This window comes from Amblyomma americanum, chromosome 1 (genome assembly GCF_052857255.1).
Source record: "Amblyomma americanum isolate KBUSLIRL-KWMA chromosome 1, ASM5285725v1, whole genome shotgun sequence".
Taxonomy (NCBI): domain Eukaryota; kingdom Metazoa; phylum Arthropoda; class Arachnida; order Ixodida; family Ixodidae; genus Amblyomma; species Amblyomma americanum.
In genome coordinates, this window is record NC_135497.1 from 403090950 (window position 1) to 403116075 (window position 25126).

Consider the following 25126-nt stretch of genomic DNA (forward strand, 5'->3'; position numbering starts at 1 on the left):
TTGAGCTAGAACTGCACAACCTCCAATCTGTTTTTCTACACAGTATTGTTTTCTGCATTCAACACACTCCGTGGCACCCCATTATGAAACGCAAGCCCCAAAGGAACCGTTTTTGGTGAGGGAAGCACTCGCTGCAAGTGAAACTGACTACGCGATTTTGCGTCACTGAGTCTATACTATCAACCACATGCGGAGGCCACATGCAAAGCAAACAGACAGCGCCAGCGCATACATTAAACCTGCAGTGCACCCAACCACCATGGCTACTGCAAATGAGCATCACCTGGTCCTGCTGTATGTGCCGCCACAGCCGCGTTGTGGGCCAGGAAAGTGGCCTGGGCCCAGGCCATTGGATCAGCGCATGGAGACGTACATGACCTTGCCGCTATCTCCTGCAGAGAAACCAGTGTGGGAGCCACACATTATTACTACTAGAAGCACTGCACGTGGCAACAGGCCAACTAAATGACCAACCAGCCCATCCCGTTTGCAAAGTGACTTTTTATGCAAGCAACATTCACACATATCCATCACTAGTGTCTCCGCTAAGATGCTGAAACATGTTAGGCACTTCACCAGCACCTTTCATCATATACAGTGAAAGCACGTGAATTCAGATTTCATTAATCTGAACTTCTATATCATTCGAAAAGTGCGACATGATCCGCCCACACACTATCAGAGTCTATGTAAACCATGCGGCGGGCTCTGTTGCGGGCTATATCTATGTGCCACCACGACTAGGCAGCCTGTGCAAATGGGAGGCTCAACTGCCTCTAAGGAGGATATGTGGAGAGGGTAAAAACGGCAGGATGACCGGACCGGAGAGGGGGGGAGGCTCTAGCTCATGTTAGCGGCAGCATGGCAGCGGCAACTGGCTGCGTGACCTCCGAGATGTGTACCTGACTGTTGCTTGTAGCTACTGATTTTGAAGGCTTCAGTAGCTTGCTACGTTAGGCTTTGCTGTTGAGCAGTGGACGACACGACCAGTTCCAAGATACAACGAATAAGGCACATCGCAGTGTCTCCGGCACTCCGAAACCACAGCCGTGCACAAAACCCCGTGTGCTAAACCAGAGAATTGAAGCTTTTGCTGATATTTGCTGTGTGTCTTTGTCTCAATTTTCCAGTGCCCTCTGCATCATATTCCGTGCAATTGGTAGCAGCAGTCACCCCAAGTTAAACATACGCAGTATAAGGGTGCAGTAATTTAGAAATGTCATCCATCTGCGGTAAATACCTTGCCAAAACGCCTAAAAGGAAGACTGAAACCATGTGTGAAGTCAACATTGGTCTGTTATCGAAACAGGATATTCCCTTTTAATAAGCACACTCATTCGTTCAGTGGCTCACAGCAACCAGGGGTCAGAAGGCTGGAAAATTGGGCAAAATGCAACTGTCGTGGAGACTTTTGCTTCTCAACATAAACGGTTGAGCAGCTCCCGCGGCTCAAAAGTGTGAAAATGCGAGTGGCAGAGGTTACATAGCCATTTTGGTCAAAAACCAGCAGTCGCAGAATGGCCACATGCTGCCGTATTTTTCAGCCTTCCCGACCATGCTCACAGGCAATAGCCCTTCCTTCACGACACCGACACAGCCCTCAACTACAAAAATCGGATGCGTTGAAAGTCGCCTGTCTCTTCTTCAGTTTTCTAGTTGAAGAGGAGGCCTTCTGCTCAGCTCCAGCTTTAGAACAGAAAGTGTTGGCCGTTACCTTCCGGGGAAGAAAAAAAAAGAAAGACAATCGTGGAAATTTTTAGAACAATAAAAAGGGAAAATCTCACTACCTGGCTGCTTCCCGATGGCAGTTAACCATATCTTTTGTTCGCTTTCATTTGTTCAGACTTTGAATTATTCAAACTGCGTGCATTACGAATTAATCAGTTTTACCTTCTTTCACACTAACCTGTACAAATATTCAAACTGCCAATTTAGTAAAGCTCATCAACATCTGCAATTCTTCAGGACTTACAAGCCTTGACCTTGAAAATACCTGTGATATCCTCATTTCTCAACCTTTAAAAGTCCTTCACATTACTTGAGCTTTAATGCCTCAGCTTACCACAATTTGTCTTCAAGGAAACTCACACTTCTTGAACTCATCTCCACGTTTCTTCCAGCTACTTTTCGCTCGTCGCTACACTTCATGCCCCCAGGATACCGTGCTGGGGCTCCTTTTTCTTCTCTTCCACACAATGAGGCTTCCTACTCAATGCACTGCTTTTAGGAATCTGCTTTATGCAGCATATCCCCAGTCATATCACACAATAGCCACACATCCCAATGTTAAAACTCTGCATAAACGATACAAATCGCACTGTCCATAATCAATGACAACCAACCCCAGTTTAAACTTCCTATCAAAGAAGACAAATACTGTGTATCCGTTAATGCCTTTTAACATTAACAAAAAAACACACAATGCCAAAAACACAGCCTCTCAAAGCTGAGGCACACCATGGTGCTTTGGATTCTCGCAGCACATAACTGCACCTGACTGCATGCAGTTTTACGCAAAAGCAAATAACAAGATGCACAGCTGCGAATGCAAAATTAAGGCCGATTTCGTAGCGTGCCCTACCTGCAGTCTTTTGCAACACATTAAATTGGCACTCAGGAACTCTGCCAGCAACTATCACACTGCTTACCAAGCATATATTCAGGCAGAGAGCAGTCCCACGAAACCAGTGGCCCCAAGACACCCACCTGGGAGATTCTGTACTCAGCCAGCCAGCAGACCCACAGGCAGCCAGGTGCAGCTGGTCTCTGGCCACACATGGATGCCATCACCACCACAGCTGGCCAGCGGCGTGCAGAGCCCAGCCGGGCCCACACCAGGGCACCCACCTGCATGCAAAGATTGCTCACGAGGGGCCTCTGAATACTGCAGGGGTGCTGTGTCAGTTCCACTGTATCGAAGATAAACCTTTCCCCTGGGCTGATTGATTGGTGACTTTGCCATCCTGGCAGTACAAAGAGGTTGGGATCAGGCAAAGACAAACACACAAGGATGGCACTCAGCTTTCAAGTGCATTTTGTTTCATGCATTTATGTACGTTCTCTGACCAACCTTTAAGCATGCCCACTGAGTCATATCAAAATGGTATGAATGCAATAAAAATCGAAAGAAAACAGTGCCAGGAAACAGGCAGTACAAAAAAAAATTACGGGAAGATCATACATCTGAAGTGACAATTCTGCAAAACTGCTGAATTTATCCCCAATGATTACCTTGACGGTTTTACCCACCCTCTCTGTGACTCAGCATCTACGATTGTGCACGCCACTTCAGGAACTTTATTCGAAGCATCTAGAGCTGTTTTCACGATGTCAGAAACATTTGGAATCCCTGCTCGACAGAATGGTAGGGCCATTTCGTGCCTAGAAAAAAAGAATCACTTTTCAAAAACAAGAAATAAGGACTGACATCACAAAGTTCTATGGTGCGCCTAGGAAGTGCCGTCTGGTGCTGTAACTTTTTTCTTCTCTTGCGCAGTGGAATGTTTTACTTTGTTAAAAACATTGTAGTTGATTTTTTGTTGCTGTAGCTGCTGATAAAAAAAAAATTACTGGGCATAAATGTTTTTTTCTTTAGGATAGGCCTGGAATCGCATGAGTATGGACGTGCGTGGTGTACATGAATTTAAAAAATTTTTGAGGCACTTCTGTTATCTCATTATAGCAAACACAAAAAAAACTGCAATAGTTTGATATAGCCAAGGTTCATAATATAAAATTTCGTCAAAAACACGCACAACAGAAGAGCAGTTCAGTTAGTCAAGGCATCACAACCCAGGTAATGTTGCTAAAGAAACTGGGAGACATTTTCGCAAGTTTTAGTGGAGTTTCTGAAGGCATTCATGGCGATTCCACAAGCAAAAAAGAACTGAGCGCCAGTTAGGTTGTCTTCCCCACATAACAATGCCAGTTGGTCAAAACCCAGCTAGAGCGGTATCCCCAAACAGCTCTACCAGCTGCTGGTCAAGAGCCAGCAATAGTGGCTTCCCCGCTTCACAACTGTGTTGCATGAAAAATGGTGCGTCAAAGCAAAAGCTATCGTCATTTTCATCACTCCTGTGACGGCCGAGATGAGTGCAGGACAGTTACTGCAAAGGGCAGCTGTCTACTCCACTGCTTCCGGGGTAGTGTCGACAAACGCGAGAGGTTCAACACGTGCTGACCTCCTAGCTACCAACCTTCCGTACCGCTCTATCTTCTCTGGCGCAGCTGGCGAATGCGAGATTTCAACACTAGCATGAGATCAAAGCAGCGTGAACCTTGACACGAACTCCAGCCGCACCACCTCCAGTCACTTGTGTAGAGTGGCGAAGTGTGCCACCTGCCGTCCGAGTGGGTGCCGCTTATTGCTGGGGGGTTAGATATATCCGTTTAGGGGCCAACCGTGTTTGATATATCAAGAGAAAATTACATGTGTCTATTGAGAATATTCACGAAGAGTTTGATATAGCCAATAAATCGTAATATCCATGTTCGTGATATCAAGGTTTGCCTGCATACAAACAAATTTTCAGATTTTCTTCGATAGCAGAACATAATGCAAGTCTGAAAGGGCTAATGAATGCTTTGCTCAAAGATGAGGCTTCACACGTGTAACACAATTTTTCTGAAGGGTGGGGCCGACGGAGATGGGTGGTTGGGTGGTGGACGGCAATTCGGGAGGGTGGAAGAGGGGTGAGAAAGTGGAGTAAGGGTGGTGGTACAGTGTTCTAGAAGGTTGTGTAGCGGCAAAACCAGCACTCTCCCCGTGAGGCTTTAGAAGAGGTTGCCGCGCCGCGGCGCTGGCGTAGGCTCCTGGAGCAGCAACAGCGCATCGTCAGTACGCACGCTGCGCGGCTAAGAGGGGCCGACAGGACAGTCGCAGACAGTTTTTTAATGCAACACCGCTTGGCTGCCAATGAAGATGCAAGAAACCAATGGACAATTACATTTAACCTTTCAAAGAGAAATCAGTGGCTGTGTTTCAGTGACGGCACCAACGGGAGGCGAGGGATGGCGGCCGCTACCTCGACAATTTTCCTGGCGCTCCTTTCTGTCACTGGAAGAATTGATTTTGTTTGCTCACAAGCACCTAAGCAGCTTAATCTTTGCGTTGTGTTACGTGAAACCAATATATCACTGTCTCATGCCGCAATTTGTTCTTTTTATTTTGTCTTGAAGAGGAACAATGCCCGAAAATTAACTCCCCCTTCGACGTACGCCATCCCCGTACGATATCCAGGGCAGCCTTTGGAATGGTAAAAACCATAACCTACAACTTTTGGCTGCAAATTTCTTCTATTTGAAAAAAGGCAACTGCCAATCTTGATTTTTCAGGGGTTTTGTTTCATTACTTTTTTTTTTCAAGAAGGTCAGGTGGAATATCTTCCAAACGAAATAGGATAGCGCTTGAACGACGAGTCCGCAAGTGCCTTTTACTGTTTCACTCACTTGTTGAGTGTTCACAACACAGGACACTGGATCCCTGATTTTTTTCCTATGCAATAATTTACCACCGTTCTGACTGTCTTATGCTACGATGTATTAAATTCATGCAATCTTTTAATGGAATATTTACTTTCCTGATTTGCTTGTCACGTGCTTGAGCAGCACAAAAGTATTCTCTCTTGTTGCCTCTAAATCCGATATGACTCGGTACCCAGCAGAGTTTTAGGCTTTGTCCTTTCGCTGCGGCTATTACTATGTTGTGTATGATATCACCAAGCATAGCAATGACTGCATTTCTAGAGTGGACAGCTGTAAGTAAACATAGGGAGTCTGTGTAAATAATGCTGTTTGAGAGGTTCTCTTTTACTATTTTTTCAATGGCTACAGACATGGCGTAACATTCGGCAGTGAAGATTGATGCACACTGTGGTAGCCTCACTGTATGATTGCAATTACCTTGTGCGACTGCACTTCCAACGTAAAGATCGGTTTTTGAGCCATCTGTATAAAAAGCTGTGCAAGTACTGTATTTTTCCTGGAGTGCAAAAAATTCTTGTATTATATGCTGTGGTGGAGCTTGTTTTTTGCTGAAATGTGCAAGAGTGAGATCATAGATTTCCGGGAAATTGTACCATAGCGGCAGTGAATCTAGTCTTCCAGCAATGCCAGGCAATGTGTCCAGTACGCCGAGATTTTGGCACATCTCTTCAAAACGCAAGAGCGGTTTGTTGTTAAACAGTATTCTGGATGGGCACTTTGTGACTATTTGGTGACAGATGTGTTTGGGTAGCGAATGGATTTTTAGAATGTAGGAACACGTGAGCATCGTTACTCTGTCTGTAAGTGATGGTTCGTTCGTTTCTACATACAGACTGTCTATGGGCGACGTCCTGTATGCGCCAGTGGAAAGACGCAAGCCTAAATTATGTACTGGATCTGGCCGTTTAAGGTACGATGGCCTCGCTGACCCATACACTATACATCCGTAATCCAGTGTGAAGCGGACTACAGAGCGATAAATTTGTAAGAGGCATGTCCTATCGGCTCAACAGTGTTTTCTCGACAGCACTTTGAGTAAGTTTAGGGATCGAGAAGCCTTCTTTTTCAATGCATTTATGTGAGGTAAGAAAGTGACCTTTCTGTCAAATGTTATACCAAGAAATTTATGCTCATTTTTCACTGGTAACTCTAATTCGTTCAGGCGTAGTGTGGGATCTGTATGTATGCCTCGTCTGAGTGAGAACAGAATTGCCACCGATTTCTGTGGGCAAAACCGGAAACCATTTCTCTCCGCCCATGTTGCCAGTTTATATATTGTTATTTGTATTTGTATTTCACACGTTGATACATTGGAGGAAGTAGAAGCTATTTGAAGGTCGTCCACATAGACTGAGTACATAACGGAGCTTGGGATTATTTTCGTAAGAGAGTTCATTTTTCCAACAAAGAGAGTTGTGCCTAAAATACACCCCTGAGGTACTCCATTTTCCTGAATGAAACTCCTCGAAAGGATTATACCCAGGCGGACATGAAATGAATAACGGTTAGATAAGAAGTCTTTTAGGCAGTTCAACATTCTTCCTCGGATGCCAAGCTCGGCAAGGTCTTGAAGAATTCCGAACCACCAGGCCGTATCGTATGCCCTTTCTAAATCGAAAAATACAGCGAAACAGTGTTGCTTATGAACGAAAGCTTCTCAAACAGTATTTTCAAGACAGACTAGGTGATCTGTTTAAAATCTTTTTTAAAACCACACTCATGGGCATCAAGAAGTTCAGAGGATCGAAAGACAAACGTTAATCTTATATTAAGGGCACTTTGAAAGAACTTTGCGAGGCAACTAGTCAGGGCGATGGGTTTGTAACTGCTAGGAGAGGTTGGGGGTTTTTCAGGTTTAAGGAACGGTACAATAAGAGCTTTTTTCCAGGATTGAGGTATTTTTCCCGAAACCCATACTTTGTAAAAAAATCTTAAAAGTGCCTCTACAGCAGGCTTGGAAAGATGGGCAAGCATTTCACGGTGTATTTGGTCGGGTCCTGGAGCAGTTTTCTTACCAGCAGACAGTACAGTGTTGATTTCCTGGAGTGGAATAAGACCATCATATTTTTCATTAGCACCTCCACTTGTTGGGAGCCTTTGTTTTTCGGCTATTACTTCTGTATTTTAGAAATGACTGCATATACAGTTGAACCTCGTTATAAGGAACACTGACATAGCAAATTATCGGTTATAGCAAACTAAATTCGAACTTTGGTTGGTCATGCTTCAGTTTTACGACATTTATTCTTTTATAACGAAACCGAAAATGCGAGATCCACCGCGATATCGGCAGTAATGAAGAAATATTAGGTTTACGCGAGGCTCAAAACGCTAAAGGTAGCATAAAAAGAGCAAAATAAATATTGGAAGCCAATTCACAAGCACACTTTTTTTTTATCGTTTGAAAAGGTTGCAGAAAGTTCCGCAGCCAGGCACATCAATTGCGCGTTTGACTGGTCGCAACACCTACGAACAGAGTGCAAAAACTCTGAAAGCTCATATGACGACAAAGATCCGAAGGGCGGCACCACTTGTCCAGCGGTGAAGACAAGCGCGGCAACACTGGCAACAGCGAGGCGGCGGTGGCGAGCCGGCATTGCGTAGAGAGCCTGCTTTGCGGCACCCTCGGCATCATCTCAGTGCAGCGCTCTCGGTGGCGGCAGAAAACAGTATAATTCTTAAGAAAATTAGTTTTGAGGCCCTAAATTTGGCTCTTGTAGACATAACGCAACAGGAGCGTGTGCTCCTAGGATATCTTTTATGTCACTGTAGTTATTCATAAGTCCTCTATAGTTCCATTGCATCATGAAAGCCATCTTAATTTTATTTTCCTATGTAGTTAAAACTAGATCAAGTTATTTATGGCCCCTTGATTCGCGGCCTGTCTGTTTTTGACCGATCCAGACAGCTCCGCCAACCACCCGACGTGGATGGCACGGGGCTACCGTGGGTCGTGTCCATTGCCTCTGCAGAGGCGCTCGACGACCGTGCAGAGGGCACGTGGACATTAGAGTTGGGCTTTGACCTGTGGGAGGAGGTCTTGGGGGCCACGGACACGGGGGTCTGCGAGGCCTCTTTTTGGCTTGGCGGGGTAGTGTTACCTACTCCACCTGGGGGCCCAGATGGCCTCGCTACAGGTTCACTGCGAGTGGCCTGGGCAGGTGCCGAAGCCAGTTGTGGTGCACGCCCACGCACCACATCGCCGAAGTTTGTTTTTGCTGTGAAGGAGTATGAGCTTGTTTGTGTGCATCACCTTCTTGCTTCTTTGAACGAAATGTTTCAGTAGTTTTGAGTGTGATTATTGCTTTTTCTTTCTTCCAGTACGGACACGCCCTGGAGTATGCAGCATGGTCTCCCCTACAGTTTTGCACAGCGTCGGGCACCGTCGCAGTCATCAGAAGAGCGATCTTTTGAAGCACATTTTGCATAACTTTTACGACCGTGGGAACTCACTGAACCGTGGCCGAACCTTTGGCAGTTAAAGCATCGTCGAGGGTTAGGAATGCAGGTTCTCACATTTATTTTTAGATAACCCACTTCATTTGAGTCTGGGAGAGTACTATGTGCAAATGTCAAGACTAGGTGCTTTGTTGGGATTTCTTTGCCCTCTTATCTTATTTTTATCCCGTGGACATCAACGACGTTTTGTTCAGCAAGCCCTTCTTTGATTTCTTCTTCAGTGAGGTAGAGAAAATCATTCTCTGAAATTACACCACGGACTGTACTGAGGGATCGGTGGGCAGATATCGATATAGGGATGTCACCTATAGACACAATGTTGGAAAGTTTTGACTGTTGGACGCTTTCTTGGAGTTCCAGTAAGAGGTCTCCACTAGCCATTTTCGTAAACTTATAGCCAAAGCCCAAGGCGCCCGTCAAACATTTTTCTACAATGAATAGGGGGATTATTCTAGCAGATTTATCAGTTTGCTCACTATGAATCACTTCAAACTTAGGGAAACTTTGTTTCTTTTTTTCATGAAATTCTAAGTTACATCGGTCCTCCCTCTCTTGTTAGAGCGATCAGTTGCTGACAGAACGTTAGCCATAGAATCAATGTGTTTTTTGGATACGGTGCCAGCCACCCACCATGGAGCCCAACTTGGGGACGGGACAGGAACTTGCAAGCAAGTCCTGCCCACGCCAGCTGTACACCCCAACTATAACCCAATATGACGCAACTCAGGGTGGTTGGCCACACAAGGTTATCCCTCGCCGCCAGGAAAAAAGGAAGAAACTAGAAGTGAGTAGGAGACAGGAGACTTGTGAGAAAGGGGTAGGAAAGTGAAAGATAGAGGGGAGGATAGGAAAAGGCGACTGCCGATTTCTCCCGGCCGGGTCAGGCCGGAGGTGCCGTCTACAGGAAGCTGGGCCAAAGTGGTGCGTTGCCTCCGCCGAGGGGCCTTAAAGGTCCAAACGCTCGGCATCGGCTCAACCGCCAAGATCCCCTTTTCCCCGAACACAGCAATGCCACGCACGGCGAAGCGCGGGTGCTCGGCTCCGTGGTGATGCACTGTTCACCATCATCCCCCTGCGGGGATGTCCTAGCTTGCGGATGCTCGGAAACCCGTGGTGTCACCACTCACCAACGCCTGCAAGCTGCAGACACCCCCCTGAGGGGCCCGGGATACTGTTTACACGTCCTGGCAACCTCGATTTTAGACGTTTTTATTGTTGTTCTGCGACCCTTAATTTTACCCTTGAACTACCTCAACTTGAGTCACTCCAGTTTTTAGATATTCTTTTTTATTTCAATGACCCTGGGCATGTATGCTGGACGTATGCGCTGTGTACTAAGATGTCTTTGCTTCCTTTTGTCTCAGCCCATTCAAAGCTAGTAAAAAGAGGGATAGCCATGTCATGCCTTCATGCAGCACTCTTGAAATCGTGTCATCACAAAACAAACGAAAGCTTCAGCACCCAAGTCAAGCGTCTCGAAAATCCTGGATACCCTCTTGACGTGATTATCGCCGTGGCGGAAACGTAGACAAAAAAGATAAAAAGACTTTCGCAAAGGCGTACAGAAGAGGAAAAGAAAAGAAGCGTCATTGTCACGCCGTACATGCATCATGTGTCCCGTAATCTCAAGAGAATTGGAGCAAAATTCGAAGTCGATGTCGTTTTTAACGCGCCGTGCAGAATATCGATGCTTTGTCGCATGGTGACAGGCAAGGGCCAAAAGAAATATGGGCGCTGTAAAAATCATGCAGAACGTTTTGTTCTGTGCAACGAAGGTGAGAGAGAGAGAGCTCTTTATTGGAAGGCATAGAATTTAGCCTCGCTGGCATGCAACTCTGCGTGGCGATGAGAATGTGGGAGATAAATACTGACGGAAAGCATTGCGGGAGAGGTTAAATTAAAGAGAAAAAAAAAAGAGGAAGAAGGTGTTGTTTATACTATCCCACTGAGCTGTGGTCAAGTCTACATCGGTCGGACGGGCCGCTGTCTAAACGACCAATTAAGGGAGCATGACGATTCCCTAGGTAACGGTTACGGCTCGAATCTATCGCCTCCTTTTAAGGACTGCAAATGCCACCCTCTGCTGACAAACACTTCTATAATAGGTCGGCACGAAAGAAAGCTCGAACGTGAGCTGTTTCAAGTGGTAAAAATCGCTCAGAGTGGCAGATGTCTCGGCACACCCTCAGTACTTGTGACTCAGAAAGAGCAGCGTTTTCTGATTTCTTAACAATCTGTTATCTATTCATTGTCTCCACCCATCCCACTACTCTTGCCCTTTAAGTTTATTTTCACCATTCTTACGAATGAGGAATTGCGCATGCGTGACGGCTCCTGTGAGGTACTGCGTACTTCAGTAAATGTTTTGAAAGTTTGCACTCGTCCCATACACTTCTCTGCTGTGTCCTTGTGTCTTCGCGCTACCAACACATCATCATGACCTACCAACAGGCTCGAATTTCTGCTCTATTAGAATGTTCAGTCACAACTGACCATATTCGTGGCAACGATAACCTAACTGTGCCTGAGCAGTGTAATCAAGTATGCAATCACTGCAATAAAGTGATGTGGGGCATGCTCCGGTGTGCAAGCACCGCCAGCCAAGTGCACACCTCACCCCGTGGATGCAGCTTGTTTTTCTCTTTTCCATGAGAGAATGAGGAGCTCGTCGGGTCGTCTGGAGGTGTCGCCATCTCATGTCACGTCTGTCGTGGCAAGCATACCTGAGGCATGACATGACTTGCAATGACTGAACAAGCGAGACATCACACATCACGTGACATCACTGTGATGATGTGGATTATGCCACTGTGTGGTTCCAGGCTGACAACGAAAAAGTGTGGCCGCGTGCGCTGCGAGCCGGTGTACATGCAGGATCGAATGTCAGAGCTAGGCTTTGAGATAGTCGTGGCAGTGTGTCGCTGAGTGGCAGGATGTTCTTTTTGGAGCTCGGCGTTCTCCCCAAGGCCAGCTAGCCTGCACCGGTCGGGTACCGAGGTTCAGAGTCTGGCTGCCCGCACAGCACCACAGTACCCTGCTGCAGACTCATGCCTGCTTTTCCATGGCCAGGCAGCCTACCAACAAGCACCTGCCTGCTGATGCCAGCTTACCGGCAGCCAGGCGGCCCACAGACGCACTCCTGCCTGCTGATGCAGGTCTGCCGTTGGCCAGGCTCTTTCTGCCACCTGGCTACCTGCTGATACCGGCCTCCTGGTATCCAGGACGTTACCGCGAGCCGATTGCCTGTGGATACCTTCCCCAGTGACCACTCGTCGCCGACAACCAACGTCGACAGTCATCTACCTGCAGCACATGGTGGCAGCACAACGGAGCAGCACGCACCGTAACCCACAGTAGGACATTGGTGTTCCTCTTGTCGAACCCCTCTAGGCTGCTTTAAGTGCCCCGTAATGTATGTGTGTGTGTGTTAGCGTGCTAGTGGGCTAGATATGCCGAATTTTGTCCTCGTTGCCGAAGAAAAACAGTGCTTCGATGCTGAATGCGACCTCTTTATTGCCCAGAGCTCCTGAACGGACCTGGACCCTTAACTACATCACAATATGGTGAGCCTGCCAGGATTCGTCAGTGAGAGGGCCAAGTAACAGCCCCATATTCACGCAAAGCGCTAAGCTTGAGCGACGATGGACCTAGAGCATTTAGCCACGTTGGGCGCGCAACTGGGTTTCTCGGGTGCTGAGCTGAGGGAGTGGATAGACAATGAACGTGCAGCGCAGAGGGCAGAGCAGGCTGCAGAAAGAGAGGAAAGTCAGGCAGCCACTGCGAGAGAGAAAGAGATTCTGGAATTGAAACTCAGATTCCAAGAAGAAACTTGCAGTAATGAGACTGATCATGTCGAAACCCTTCCAGCATCAAACCATGACATTTCTCTCAACCCACAAAAACTGTTACAGTTGTTCGGTCAGCGGCACGATGATTTGCATGCATACGTTCAGCGTTTTGAGCCTGCAGCAATGGGACAGGACTGGACTCAAGATAAATGGGCTTTGGTCGTAAGCATGTGCCTCACAGGCGAGGTGTTAACTGTGATCGGTCGAATGACTGCCACTGAGTCGGCAGATTATCAAAAAATAAAGAATGCGCTCCAGCAGCAATTTAGATTCCCTGCTCAGGGTTACAATGGCAAATTTCGGAGGGTTTGAGCTCAGGATGGTGAGACAGGGAAACAGTTAGCAGCCAGGCTTTCTGGTTACTTCGACCATCGGATTGAAACGGCAAATGTTACCAAGACATTCGAAGACCTGCGCAACCATATGATTGCTGAGCAGTTCCTCCGATGTTGCCATCCGAAGCTCGTTATCTTCTTGAAGGAGTGAGAGTGCAAGACACTTGATGGGATGGCCGACGCAGCTGATTGCTTCCAGGAAGCGCACAACTTTTCTAATCCCAGCAAAGTCCCTGATGTAGCGAAAGAACCCAGTAAGGTATCTGTCGGCCCGCTGAAGAAGGCACAATTAAGGTGTGCATGCTAAGCAATCGTCCGGGGCATTGGGCTTCCGACTGTGACAGCTCCACTAAAGAGGTACCCAGGTGTAATTCTTGCGGCAAGATCGGGCACCGGACGGAGAATTGCAGAAGTCGGCACCCGAAGAAAGAGCAGAGTGCCGCTTCCCGTCTTACTCGTGCTCTCCCACCTGCCCCGCCTGCCAGCACTAAACAGCCAAAACATGTAAAACAAAAAAGCTCCGTTCCTAGTGGTCATGACCAAAACATGGGGAACGTGCTTCAGCCTACAACGGGTAGGATGCGAGGTGTGGAATGATTAGCGACGAAAAAAATCGTTCGCGTTTTTCAAGACAAGGGCAGTAATGCTGTCGTTATCCACCGGAGTTTGGTTCCAAAGAATTGCGTGACAGGACGCACAGGGACACAAAATCTCCTTGACGGTACCGTCACCCAATTAGCTGAGGCAAGAGTGCAAGTGCATAGCATACGCAATACAACTCTGGCGAGGTGACAGCACTTTCCATGAAATGCCCCTTGTACGACCTCGTGCTCGGAAACATCCCAGGTGTCAGGGAACCACACGACCCTAACCCAGGCTGGATGAACGCACGTGTTAGCATGACGCGGCACCAGTTCCCCAGGAACACCTAATGCCGGGAAAATCGGAGCGTTGTGTTAACGCCGTGGCCAAGACACAAGAGGACACGTTATCCCCGTTGCACGTGCCACGAATCCAGTGCTGTTAGCTGAAAATACCAGTTAGCTGAAGAGCAGTGGAAGGATGCTACACTCAAACGGCTCTTCCCTAAAATCAGTAAGGAGTTTATATCCAGTAAGGGTCATAAATACTTCTTCCGGGAAGAAGGAAATATTCTTTATCGGCATTACTCCATGTCGACTGGCAGGAATTTCGAACAGGTTGTAGTACCCCTTGCGTTCAGGTCGCCAATTCTACACAGAGCCCATGAAAGCATTATGGCCGGGCACCAAAAAATACGACGAACGACCGATCGTGTACCAGAGGATTTTTATTGGCCCCACCTACACGGAGATGTCGCCCGATTCGTTAAGTCGTGTGATAAATGCCAAAGAACAACACCAAAGGGCAAGGTTGGCATTGCACCACTCGGCAACATTCCACTGATCACTACTCATTTCGAGCATGTTGCCATCGACCTCATCGGGCCTTTCTCACCGAAGTCGGATAAAGGCAACTGATATATGCTCACGCTGATGGATTTTTTTACACGTTATCCTGACGCCATCGCGCTTCCTGCCAAGTGCACGTTGCGGAAGCGCTAGCCGAAATGTTTTCCCGCATTGGTATCCAAAAGGAAATTGTGACTGAGCAGGGGGCCATGTTTACCTCCGACCTCATGAAGGAAGTCAGCTGACTTCTCTCCATCAACCTGCTCAAGAAGTCACCTTATCACGTGATGGCGAATGGCCTCGTGGAGAAATTTAATGGAACTTTGAAGACAATGCTTAAGAGAATGTGCCAAGAAAAGCCTCGGTCATGGGATAGGTATTTGGCACTGTTGCTCTTCACTTACCGTGAAGTTCCACAGGTTAGTCTTGGGTTTTCCCCGTTCCAATTGATCTATAGATGCCATGTGCGAGGGCCACTGACAGTACTCAAGGAGCTCAGGACAAATCAGATTATCGATGGAGAAAGTTGCTCAACGTACACCTATCTCATCGACCTCAGAAACCGCCTGGAAGACACATGGAAACTTGCTCATGAGAAACTGCAGAAAGCAAGCCAGAAGCAGAAAACATACTATGACGGGGAGAGTCACCCCAAAAGGTTAAGTCCGGGCACAAGGTTCTGATTTTTCTGCCCACAGGCTCCAACAAGCTGTTCATGCAGTGGAAAGGTCCATACGATGTCCCTAAATGCAAAAACGACGTGGATTACCTTGTGGAGCTGGGGCAAAAGAGCAAAGTTTTTCACATAAATATGCTTAAGGAGTACAAAGAGCACAAGCCTTTGGTGATGCAGCAAGTATCGGCCGCATCCGAAACCAACCAGCCAGGGGCTACTAATTCGAATTACCGTAAAAACCCGCGTAGAGTACGAGGTTTTTTTCCTATAATTAGCACCTCAAATTTCCGCCTCGTATTATTTGCGGATCCGAACAAAAATTTCAGTTTTGCTCGAAGTTTTGGTTTTGTTATTGCCACGTGGCTACGGCTTGGCTTTGTTATTGATTTGTTGCTACGGCTTGGCTTCGTTACCCGTGACGGCGTGGCTAGGGCTAGCGTGGCCTTCCTGACAGCGTACGCGCCGACGCATAAACCACGCTTCGCGAAGGGAAGGTTCTTTTTTTCTGCCGTGGAGGAGCACGATGTCAGGGCCACGAAAACAGTATTCGGCTGCTTTCAAGAGAAAGGCTATTTTAGTTGCCGAGAACATCGGCAACAGTGCAGCCGGGAGGCAGTTCGGCGTCACCGAGGGAAGCATCCGCGGATGGCGACGACAAAAGGAAGCACTTTTCGCATGCAGCGGAACGCGAAGAAGCTTTCGCGGCTCGAAGAATGGGTAATACCCAGAAATTGAACTGGCCCTGACGGAGTTCATAAGAGAACAGCGAGCCGCACATCTACCTGTGAGCATGGAGCTCATGCAGGTAAAAGCTAGGGAGCTTGCTAGAGAAAAAGGTATTCCAAGCACCGCGTTCAAAGCGAGCAAGCACTGGATATACCGCTACATGTGCCGTGCTGGCTTTTCGTTACGGCGGCAAACGTCGATTTCCCAAAAACTGCCCGAATCGTTTGAAGAGCTGCTGGTGGCTTTTCAGCGCCACATTATTTCTTTACGGAAGTCCAAGAACTTTCAGCTAGGGCAAACAGGCAACGCTGACCAAACGCGAGTTTATCTGGACATGCCATCACCCCTCACAGTGCACGAGAAGGGTTCCAAACAAGTTTGCGTCCGGTCTACCGGCAACGAGAAGACGCGGGTTACGGTCATGCTATCGTGCACAGCTCCCACCCTATGTCGTGTTCAAACGCAAAACAATGCTTAAAGGTGAGGAGCTGCCAAAGAATGTTATCGTGAGATGCCACAAGAAAGGTTGGATGAACGAGGGTCTTGTCCTTGACTGGGTGAAGTCCGTGTGGTGTAGGCGGCCCGGTGCACTATTGTCCTTCCCGTCGATCCTCGTGCTGGACGCGTTTCGCTGCCATTTGGCCGACTCGGTCAAGAGAGTTACGCGATTGCGGCACTGAACTTGTCGTCATCCCAGGCGGAATGACTTCCCAGCTGCAGCCACTTGACGTTTGCGTAAACAAGCCTTTCAAGGACGCGGTCAAGCGGTGCTACGCTGAGTGGATGCACTCAGGTGAGCCTGCAGTGACGCCGACTGGACGGCTGAAGTGGGCATCGCCAGCCATGCTGTGCAAGTGGATTGCGGACGCGTGGGCGAGCATTCCTGCGGACCTTGTGCGTCGGTCTTTCAAAAAGTGTGGCATATCAAACGCCCTCGATGGCACAGAAGATGAGTGCCTGTGGGAAGATTTGTCGGACAAAGAAATCTCCGAAGAAAACGCTGTTGAGGATGAGAGCGATTGAAGTGCGGTGTCCGATTGCAATAAATGCCTTTCTTCGTGCTTACCTGGTTTACCTCACTCGTATTATACGCGGATAAATTTTTTTTTCTATTTCGCGTCTCTAAAATTTCACCTCGTATTATATTCGGGTTCGTATTATACGCGGGTTTTTACGGTAACTGTTGTGAATACCGACATCTTCGAATTACGGAGGTTTTGCCCCACTGAAATGCACAAGGCTGTGCTGGGACCCCAGCATCAGTTCGAATTAACCGTCAGTTCAAATTAATCGAGTCCGAATTACCGAGCTGTACAACACCTTAGAGAACAGTGAAAAAAAAGCTCATGCGACGTTTGTAGCTTGGTTACAAATATAATGCGAAGTGCTTCCTGAAACAGACAATTTGAAGGGGCCATGACATGGTCGTTCTTCATATTGCAGTTTTGTGCTTCAGTAACTAATACAAGAGCTTATGATTCAGTTTCTGAAATTTGGCTGCCCTGGACGCACTCTATATTCCGAAAAATGCAATCGAAACTGAGAACGGGAAACTCCTCCCACCGGCAGCGACCGCCATATTGAATGCTATCGCGACGTCACCAGGCCATACACGGAGCAACGTCATCTGCTCTCGTCGCTGCAATGTGCGCAGCCAGGTGTCTTGCCCCCGTAATTCAGCGGACGATCGAAGTAGCAGTCCTCCCCCATATATGAGTGACTGGCGCCGCAAAAGCGTTAATAATAGTAACGCAGTTATTCTCCGGTATAGGTATAGGGTCTGGTTACACTAGGCCGATGGGACGGCAGTCGGCGGTCAGTTGGCTGGTCGGTATGAAAAATGCCATCACTGACGCACTGGTCTGTCAAGCTAGACCAACGACAACGCCAGAACGATCAACGACCCCGTATCGCAGTAGTGTAAAAAGTGAACTTAGTGGGGACCAGAAGAGCGGACTAGTTGGTATGACATTCTACAGTCAAAACTCGATTTAACGAAACCCGATTTAACGAAAATCTCGATTTAACGAAGGTATCCTAATTCCCCCTCAGACGCCCATAGGGTTCAATGCTTTGACTAACCCGAAATAACGAAACCGATTCCGTGATCTGTCCCGATTTAACGAACCTTTTTTCGAGAAATAAAGGTGAAAAAGTGTTAATTTTTGGTCTATTTTGTAGACAGCACCCCAAAATTTATTGATTGCGAGTCAGCGGTAACAGCGCGGAGCATCTTCATCCCATCGCTTTTTTCAAACTGCGCGGCGCAAAACGAGTTTTAATTTTGAGTCGAGCTCACGAGATGGCACCAGCAGTAAAAAAGTTTCGTGCCACATTTCATAGATGGCGCTGTTGCAGTTCGCGTCTTTTTTTGTGTGTGTGTTTGTGTGTTGTGCTCTGTGTTCGCTCTTGTGCGGATTTCCCCGTGCCTTTGAACGCACGTCTTTGTCAAGCTCAGCTTGTTAGGCCTCCATCAATCTAGCCTTGCTATCGTGAACGCGGACGTGGTGTGTGCGAGCAAGCGCGCCGCTAACCCTCCTGACTAGCAGATGGAGCCCTGCAAGAAACGAAAAAGGCTTACCCTGGACGACAAAGCGGACATAATTCGTGCTGTGACAAGTGGACAGAAGAAATGTGACGTGGCTGCATCACATGGCATTCCAGCGAGTACTCTCTCCACAATATTGAAAGGGAAAGATGACATCCTCCGCGCCACTTCGTCGGGGAATCTCTCGCGCAAAAAAACGCTGAAGACCACTCCTCAAAGCAAAATGGAAGAGGCCCTCTTCGGCTGGTTTATGGATTTGCGGGCGAAGAATAGTATTCCCGTGAGTGGAGACCTGCTCCAACAAAAAGCTCGCACTTTCGCGTGCTTGCTGGGCGACAACGAGTTCAAGGCAAGTCCCGGCTGGCTGTCGCGCTTCAAACAACGACACGGCATCGTCGGGAAAGTGCTTAGCGGTGAAGCGAGCAGCGTAAGCATGGCTGTAGTCGGCGACTGGCAGTCTGAAAACGTGCCCGACATTCTGGGAAAATATGCCCCCAGCGACGTCTACAACGCCGACGAGAGCGGTCTATTCTACCAAATGCTGCCTAAAAAAACACTCGCCCTGAAGGGGCAGGCGTGCCACGGCGGCAAACACAGCAAACAAAGGCTGACTCTTTTGCTGTGCGTCAACATGGACGGCTCCGACAAACGAGACCCGCTTGTCATCGGAAAGAGTGCGAGGCCGCGCTGTTTTAAAGGCACCAGAAAGCTTCCTGTGAAGTATGTTGCCAATTCAAAGGCGTGGATGTCGCGTGCCATTTTCGCTACATGGCTGAAGGAATTTGACAGCGACATGTGTTGCCAGAAAAGGAAAGTGTGCCTGTTGCTGGATAACTGCACGGCCCACTACGTTGCAGAGGTCGAGCTGACCAGCGTGTAGCTCCGCTACTTCCCCCCAAACGCAACGTCCGTGGTTCAGCCCTTGGATCAAGGGATAATTAATAGCGTGAAGTACGCATACAAGCGTCGAGTCGTCGACAGAGTTCTCCTCAACCTGGAGCTGAAGCGCGAGACGAAAATAGATATTTTTATGGCGGTTGAGATGGTGGCGGCGGCTTGGAGAGCATTGAGGCCGTCGATAATTGTCAACTGCTTCAGGACTGCCGGTTTCGGTACACTAGGCCCTGAAACTGCCGAAGCTGGTTCGGACTGCGCGAGCGCCGTGCACGAGGATGAAGATGCCTGGGAACACCTTGGCTCAGTGGATGAAGTGCCCACAGGCATAAGTTTCTCAGGCTACGTGAACGCCGACGCAAACACAGTCACAACGGAAGTTTTGACTGATGCCGATATGTTGCGGCTTGTAGGAAGCGTGGAGATAGTGACGGCTGAAGACGCTGCCGAAGCTCCCGTGCCGACACCAGGTCAGGTGATGGATGCTCTCGATCTGCTGCGACATTTTGCCGGCGCACACGAGGGGACGGAAGACGCGCTGGATGCACTTCAGACCTACGAGAAATCGGTGCGGCCGTTGCTCACAAAGCGCACGCAGGCAAAGATCACCGAATTCTTTGGCGGAAAATAAATTTGTAGTCCCCTCGGGCCTTTCTTGTCGAGTAAGAATTTTTGTTGTTTCTTTTCATACGCGCTAGCGGCGCCGGTCGTGGTGTTGGCGCTACCCACTCGAAAGTAGCGCGGGGGGTCATGACGATGACCATACGGACCCCCAAAGATTGCGCTAGTTGTATGATTACCAACTTTGGCGCCAATTTGTCATTAGCTGTGTGGCTTGCCGTCCCGTCGGCGGTATTTAGGGAAGATTGTTGCGCCGCTAGCCGAACCGTCCTTTGGGTCGGTGCTACCGGCGCGAATTCGTCACGCGCGAGTGCGACGAAAAGTGAAAATGGTACGTGCTAACCGATACGACCGCGATAAGCTGGTACGGTTTATGCGGATGCAAAATGCATTATGTTCAATGGGTGCTCAGTCGGGGACTTGACTTTACTACTTTTAAAACGAAAGTACTGTTTAAGCGGGTACGTTTTAATGAGGTTTTACTGTAATCGAATGTACTGAATTATGTGCCCAAGAAATGCCTCATTCAATTTAACGAAGTTCTCGATTTAACGAAATAATTCACGGCTCCCCTCAACTTCGTTAAATCGAGTTTTAACTGTATAAACTTAAGAATTTTAAAACTTATTCAACTTGATGCTAACCACGGCTACATACGCGATGTGCGTCCACCAGGTGCCTGCGCATAGAACCTATCAGCGAGGCAATTGAGCGACACGGGCAGAAAACGCCGCACGACGATGCTCCTCGTCGCCGTCGCCTGGGCTTGCGCAGCCGAGCGAAAGCTGCACTCCCGGTGAATAGACGGCCCGAAAAACTGTGCTTGTGTACCTTACCCTTACCAAAAAAAGCGAAACAAGCGGCCGCACTTCATATCTTCACACTGTCTTACTAATCAGCGGGGAACTCTTGCCAGATGCTTGAATTTCAGCTCGGATGGCGGACCGCTGGCCCCATTCGTGACGAGGCCTAGCGAGTGCGATTTCGGCGATTGCGGACAGCGAATTCAAAAGCCAGAAAATAGCTGTAGAGAGTAGTCTTGGCCAGAGTGCCCTCAAAGCGAACTCTACCTACATCGCTCTACCTACAACCCCAGCGCGGGGCTACAGTTATCGTGATCGTCGCATTCCTAGGTCACAATGTGCACGCACAGTAAACGCTAAATGATGTACTATTATTTTCAAGCACTCATTTAGACGACGGCGACTATTCATCGGTGCGGGCAGTGAAAGCATTCGAGTCGTGTAGGGTTTTGCAAGCGGCTTGCTTCCTGCAAAACGGTTCTACGAGCCAAAGGGGATGTATGTTCAACTTACAAATGCACACATACAACGGGGAAGTCGTCTCATTCGGCACTTTTCTCTGCTCCTTTCGTGCGTCAAGGTTATTCTAGTGCCACCTTGTGATAACTTGTTTATTATCGAACCAATGAATAGCGGACAAGAAATTGGTAGCCAGCTACAAAGCGCCGCGGCTTTAACGGCGCACAACGGCAAAGGCATGCACGGCACGTGCCGCTTTTCACATACGGGAGCACTTGATTGCGCAAAAGAGACCATACTCATAACATAAAACTAACATGTTTCACAGCGTAAATAATAAAAAAGGGGTGCAGCGATTTCTCTTTCCTCAACAATCACAAAACGGGCGCCACGAGCAAGTCCGCTTTCTTAAGGATCACTCAGCTCGCGTACTACGCTGAAGGCTTCTGAGAAAGAAAACACGGAAAATGCATTTTATTTCGATAAGCTAAAAAAGGATAACTTTTCGAGCTACCGCCGTCTACGGTGTGCATGCAACCACCTCAACAGCGCGCAGCAAACGACGCGGGGCGGGTATGTCCCTCTGACGTCAGTGATCAGAGGTTGCCAGACCAGCAAGCAGTTCGCAGAAGAAATGGAAAAAATTCGTTTTAAAAACGTTTACCGCACAGAATCAACTGAAACATGGGGGAATTTTAATTTAACAATTTGAGAATTAAATGCGATAAACAGGGTATGCGTGAAAATAGGCTGTCATGGCTCCTTTAAGGAAACAACTGGTGTTATAATGTATGAATATGGCAACACTGTTTTGACAGGCGCCAATGTCGTGACTCTTCCCAAACAAGCGTGTGGGCATGTTACCACCAGAGCCACGGCATTTGAAGCACTAGCTGGCTTGAGCAGATGGGGGCGCAAGCATGTCAAGACATAGACAGAACTTCATTCGTTACCAGGTTCTGCCTTTCAAGAGAACTCAGACAATTAAATTCATCAAATTTCCATCATTCCATTACTTATGCTGTGTCCACAAACACAATATAATCAAAAAATAAAATGTTACCACTAACACACAATTTTGCAAAAAATGCTAAACTGCATGAATAAACATTAAAAATATTGGGGGTTTTAAGTATCCCACACAAATTGCTAGAAGCACATTTCATCGAAAAGGAAGGCATCATATTGCCGCACGCAAGAACTCGCACAGCGCGCAGAGGAAGCTCGCCGACTAGCGCGTGTGCGCATCAGAACTCAGCGGAGTATGATGCACGACGCTACACTCTTCGCCACAAACGCGTCATATGTGAACCTGGCGACAAGGGGTGGGTCTGGACGCCTATTCGCTGCCGTGGGCTCTCCGAAAAACTATTACGGCGATACTTCGGGCCCTATGTTGTGCTGAGACATTTCGCCGACGTAAAGTATGAGGTGGTGCCAGACAGGTTATCGACATCCAAACAACGCCAGCAACAAGTCGACGCCGTCCATGTTGTATGTATGAAGCCATACTACTCGGACCGATCTTGACCTCCTACTTCCTTTTCTTATCACCGAGACGATGCTTCCTGAGGAGGGGGGCAAGTGCCGCATGCAAGAAGACGCAAAAGATGACGACTGGATCTACGAGCGCAATGCTAAAAGAGGAAGAAGCTGCAAATGCGCAGGGACTCTGTCTGGTTGACCAGTAAACCGTTTTTATCCTCGGGGTTTTACCGAGTCGTGACAATATGAACAAGTGATGCGCTTATTGTTTCCTACGACAGCCCATAAGTTTCCCTCATGCAATGATGTGACCATGTACCTGGTCTATGTCTATAAATGCCTCGCATGTGGACTGCTGTGTGGCTCACAGGCTGTGGAATGTGATGCACATGTGTGTATGTAATCGGTGTGCAGATCAAATCAATTGAGCTAGAACTGCACAACCTCCAATCTGTCTTTCTACACAGTATTGTTTTCTGCATTCAACACATTCCGTGGCACGGCACCCCATTATGAAACGCAAGCCCCAAAGGAACCGTTTTTGGTGAGGGAAGCACTCGCTGCAAGTGAAACTGACTACGCGATTTTGTGTCACTGAGTCTATATCAACCACATGCGGAGACCACATGCAAAGCAAACAGACAGCGCCAGCGCATACACTAAACCTGCAGTGCACCCAACCACCATGGCTACTGCAAATAAGCATCACCTGGTCCTGCTGTATGTGCCGCCACGGCCGCGTTGTGGGCCAGGAAAGTGGCCTGGGCCCAGGCCATTGGATCAGCGCATGGAGACGTACATGACCTTGCCGCTATCTCCTGCAGAGAAACCAGTGTGGGAGCCACACATTATTACTACTAGAAGCACTGCACGTGGCAACAGGCCAACTAAATGACCAGCCAGCCCATCCGGTTTGCAAACTGACTTTTTATCCAAGCAACATTCACACATATCCATCACTAGTGTCTCCGCTAAGATGCTGAAACATGTTAGGCACTTCACCAGCACCTTTCATCATATACAGTGAAAGCACGTGAATTCAGATTTCATTAATCTTAACTTCTATATCATTCGAAAAGTGCGACATGGTCCGCCCACACACTATCAGAGTCTATGTAAAACATGCGGCGGGCTCTGTTGCGGGCTATATCTATGTGCCACCACGACTAGGCAGCCTGTGCAAACGGGAGGCTCAACTGCCTCTAAGGAGGATATGTGGAGAGGGTAAAAACGGCAGGATGACCGGACCGGAGAGGGGGGGAGGCTCTAGCTCATTCATGTTAACGGCAGCATGGCAGCGGCAACTGGCTGCGTGACCTCCGAGATGTGTACCTGACTGTTGCTTGTAGCTACTGATTTTGAAGGTTTCAGTAGCTTGCTACGTTAGGCTTTGCTGTTGAGCAGAAGACGACACGACCAGTGCCAAGATACAACGAATAAGGCACATCGCAGTGTCTTCGGCACTCCGAAACCACAGCCGTGCACAAAACCCCGTGTGCTAAACCAGAGAATTGAAGCTTTCGCTGATATTTGCTGTGTGCCTTTGTCTCAATTTTCCAGTGCCCTCTGCATCATATTCCGTGCAATTGGTAGCAGCAGTCACCCCAAGTTAAACATACCCAGAGTACAAGGGTGCAGTAATTTAGAAATGTCATCCATCTGCGGTAAATACCTTGGCAAAACGCCTAAAAGGAAGACTGAAACCATGTGTGAAGTCAGCATTGGTCTGTTATCGAAACAGGATATTCCTTTTTAAAAAGCACACTCATTCGTTCAGTGGCTTGCAGCAACCCGGGGTCAGAAGGCTGGAAAATTGGGCAAAATGCAACTGTCGTGGAGACTTTTGCTTCTCAACATAAACGGTTGAGCAGCTCCCGCGGCTCAAAGGTGTGAAAATGCGAGTGGCAGAGGTTACATAGCCATTTTGGTCAAAAACCAGCAGTCGCAGAATGGCCACATGCTGCCGTATTTTTCAGCCTTCCCGACCATGCTCACGGGCAATAGCCCTTCCTTCGCGACTCCGACACAGCCCTCCACTACAAAAATCGGATGCGTTGAAAGCCGCCTGTCTCTTCTTCAGTTTTCTAGTTGAAGAGGAGGCCTTCTGCTCAGCTCCAGCTTTAGAACAGAAAGTGTTGGCCGTTACCTTCCGGGGAAAAAAATAAAGAAAGGCAATCGTGGAAATTTTTAGAACAATAAAAAGGGAAAATCTCACTACCTGGCTGCTTCCCGATGGCAGTTAACCATATCTTTTGTTCGCTTTCATTTGTTCAGACTTTGAATTATTCAAACTGCGTGCATAACGAATTAATCAGTTTTACCTTCTTTCAAACTAACCTGTACAAATATTCAAACTGC

At 48.0% G+C, this 25126-nt stretch overlaps 2 protein-coding genes across 2 annotated transcripts in view; both read right to left on the minus strand.

The window, feature by feature from the left end:
* The window catches only part of LOC144123944 (uncharacterized), a 129328-nt gene extending 114308 nt beyond the window's left edge, over positions 1–15020 (minus strand). The window contains exons 1-2 of the mRNA XM_077656653.1: positions 14961–15020; positions 2707–2847 (exon numbers count right to left, since the gene is read on the minus strand). Of these exons, the coding sequence (XP_077512779.1) occupies positions 2707–2847; positions 14961–15020 (201 nt within the window). The remainder of the gene's footprint in view (positions 1–2706; positions 2848–14960) is intronic.
* Positions 317–25126, minus strand: part of LOC144102437 (uncharacterized) — a 42097-nt gene continuing 17287 nt past the window's right edge. The window contains exons 4-6 of the transcript XR_013308208.1: positions 23478–23586; positions 2707–2847; positions 317–392 (exon numbers count right to left, since the gene is read on the minus strand). The gene's annotated coding sequence lies outside the window, so the exon portion shown is untranslated. The remainder of the gene's footprint in view (positions 393–2706; positions 2848–23477; positions 23587–25126) is intronic.